Below are 2,136 nucleotides of genomic sequence, written 5' to 3'. Positions count from 1 at the left end.
GGGTCAGGGGTCAGGGGTTGGTTTGCTGCCTCTTTAGTTGGCGGCAAGAGTCTGGTCAACCCACCCACGCAGCTCGGTGACACGGGCGTAGACAGCAGGAGTGGAGGTGGAGCAACGGCTGCTTCCCCAGGAGACGATACCGACCAGAGTCCAGGCGTTGTCCTTCTGACAGACCAGGGGACCGCCGGAGTCGCCCTGAAACAACAACCACACAGGTCATTAACAACAAACAAGTAAACAACAACAAAGATCCATGAACACACAGGTGAGTGGGCGGGGCCTCACCATGCAGGAGGTGGCTCCGTCTCCTCCAGCGCAGATCATCACATCGGAGATGTTGCTGCCCCAGTGTTTCTTACACTGCTCGTTGGACAGCAGTGGCAGAGCGGCCTGCTGCAGCTTGTTGGGAGTACTGGGAGCTGTGGGACAAACAACAGCTTAGTCCCACTTCCTCCTCCCTTTCACAATAAAAGCACAGAATAAGAGGCAGGACGTGGGGGGGGCGGGGGGTCTCACCATTGTAACGGGTCAGGCCCCATCCGGAGGTGACACAGGTCATGCCGGCAGCAAAGACGTCAGTGGTCTCGGCGAGGCAGACGGGGGACACGTTGGTGCCAAGGCGGGCGGGCGTGGCCAGCTTGATGAGGGATATGTCGTTGGAGATGGNAGGAGGGGGAGGGGTCAGAGGGCGGAGAGGGTTGTGTTCTGGAAGCTGATTGGCTGATGGGGGGTTCTCACCTTGGCGGGCTTCAGCACCTGGATGGCCTCGTTGGAGCCATAGCCCTTATCGTGCTCTCCAACAATCACACGGTGGTAGGTCCTAACAGGAAACAGGAAGTGTGGATTTAAAGGGCCAGTTCACACAAATCAAAGACACTTCCTGTTTTNGGGGGAGGAGGAGGAGGGGGAGGGGTCAGAGGGCGGAGAGGGTTGTGTTCTGGAAGCTGATTGGCTGATGGGGGGTTCTCACCTTGGCGGGCTTCAGCACCTGGATGGCCTCGTTGGAGCCATAGCCCTTATCGTGCTCTCCAACAATCACACGGTGGTAGGTCCTAACAGGAAACAGGAAGTGTGGATTTAAAGGGCCAGTTCACACAAATCAAAGACACTTCCTGTTTTTTTCTTCTTCTCTGTTTTTTAACATGAAACTGTGAAACGTCTTCAGTTTATTAATGATGTCATCGTCACGTTCAGACTGAGGCGTCAGGCAGGCGATCTGCTGACAGGAAGTGATCATCATCCCCGACAGAGTTGCTATGTCTCACTACAGTAAAACTATAGACAGGAAGTGGGCAGAGCCATGTTGTGTTGAACTGACCTGACGTTGCAGTGAGCAGCGGTCACAACCCAGTTCTCATTGATCAGAGATCCTCCGCAGAAGTGGAAGCCATTAGATTGCTGACAGGAAACAAACTGAACTCAGTCACTGAGGAAGAGGAGGAGGAAGAGGAGGAGGAGGTGGAGGAGGAGCGGAAGAGGAGCGGAAGAGGAGGAGGGGGAGGAGGAGGAGGAAAAGTTGGTGCTGAGGTCAGCTGACTCACCTGCAGAGACACCTGCCAAGGCCAGGAATGAGGGACAGCCTCCTCACCGTTGACGATGCGGGCGTAGCCGGTGACCTGGGGGGGGATGGCAGGGACGCCGCAGCCTGGACAGGAGACAGATGTTAAAGGTTGAAACTCTGTGAACGTCTCAGGAAGCAGACACCTGTCCAGGTGTGAGGGGAGCGGCGGAGGCTCAGGTTTTAATCTGAGAATCTGTAGGTTTATTTTTTCTCTGTTAAAGTTTATAATCTCAGTTCATTATTGAGGTCAGAGTCTCACCGTAGGCGGCGCTGACGAAGGCGAGGCAGGAGACAATCCAGAGGAAGGCCATGGTGACGATGATGATGATGATGATGTGCTGAAGGACTGAGCTGCTCTTTTATCCCTGGACTCCGCTGGGCCTCAGCCAATCGCAGGGCTCTGAGGTTGGTCGAGCTCAGCCGTCAGCTGGTTATCAGACCAGAGGCGACGCAGCATTCTCACGAGTCCCACACCCCAACCTTCTTCTCTCTGATTGGCTGCTGACACCTGCAGGACACAGAAACTGGTCAGCCCTGGTTGTTTTCACCCAAACTGAAGAAAGATCAGTCGGTTT

General features: G+C 55.0%; 1 protein-coding gene across 1 annotated transcript; it reads right to left on the bottom strand.

Moving 5' to 3' along the window:
• LOC126401636 (chymotrypsin B-like) lies at positions 1-1,890 on the bottom strand. The gene is made up of 7 exons (XM_050063003.1): positions 1,821-1,890; positions 1,542-1,645; positions 1,319-1,398; positions 971-1,052; positions 517-712; positions 286-419; positions 1-195 (listed from the first exon to the last, which is right to left on the bottom strand). The coding sequence occupies exons 1-7, from the start codon at positions 1,870-1,872 to the stop codon at positions 34-36; spliced, it is 810 nt and encodes a 269-aa protein (XP_049918960.1). The 5' UTR covers positions 1,873-1,890; the 3' UTR covers positions 1-33.
• Positions 1,891-2,136: the final 246 nt, after the last annotated feature.

Source organism: Epinephelus moara, chromosome 1 (genome assembly GCF_006386435.1).
Source record: "Epinephelus moara isolate mb chromosome 1, YSFRI_EMoa_1.0, whole genome shotgun sequence".
NCBI classification, from domain to species: domain Eukaryota; kingdom Metazoa; phylum Chordata; class Actinopteri; order Perciformes; family Serranidae; genus Epinephelus; species Epinephelus moara.
Note: the sequence above shows the minus strand (reverse complement) of the source record. Positions and strands in the feature narration are given on the sequence as shown.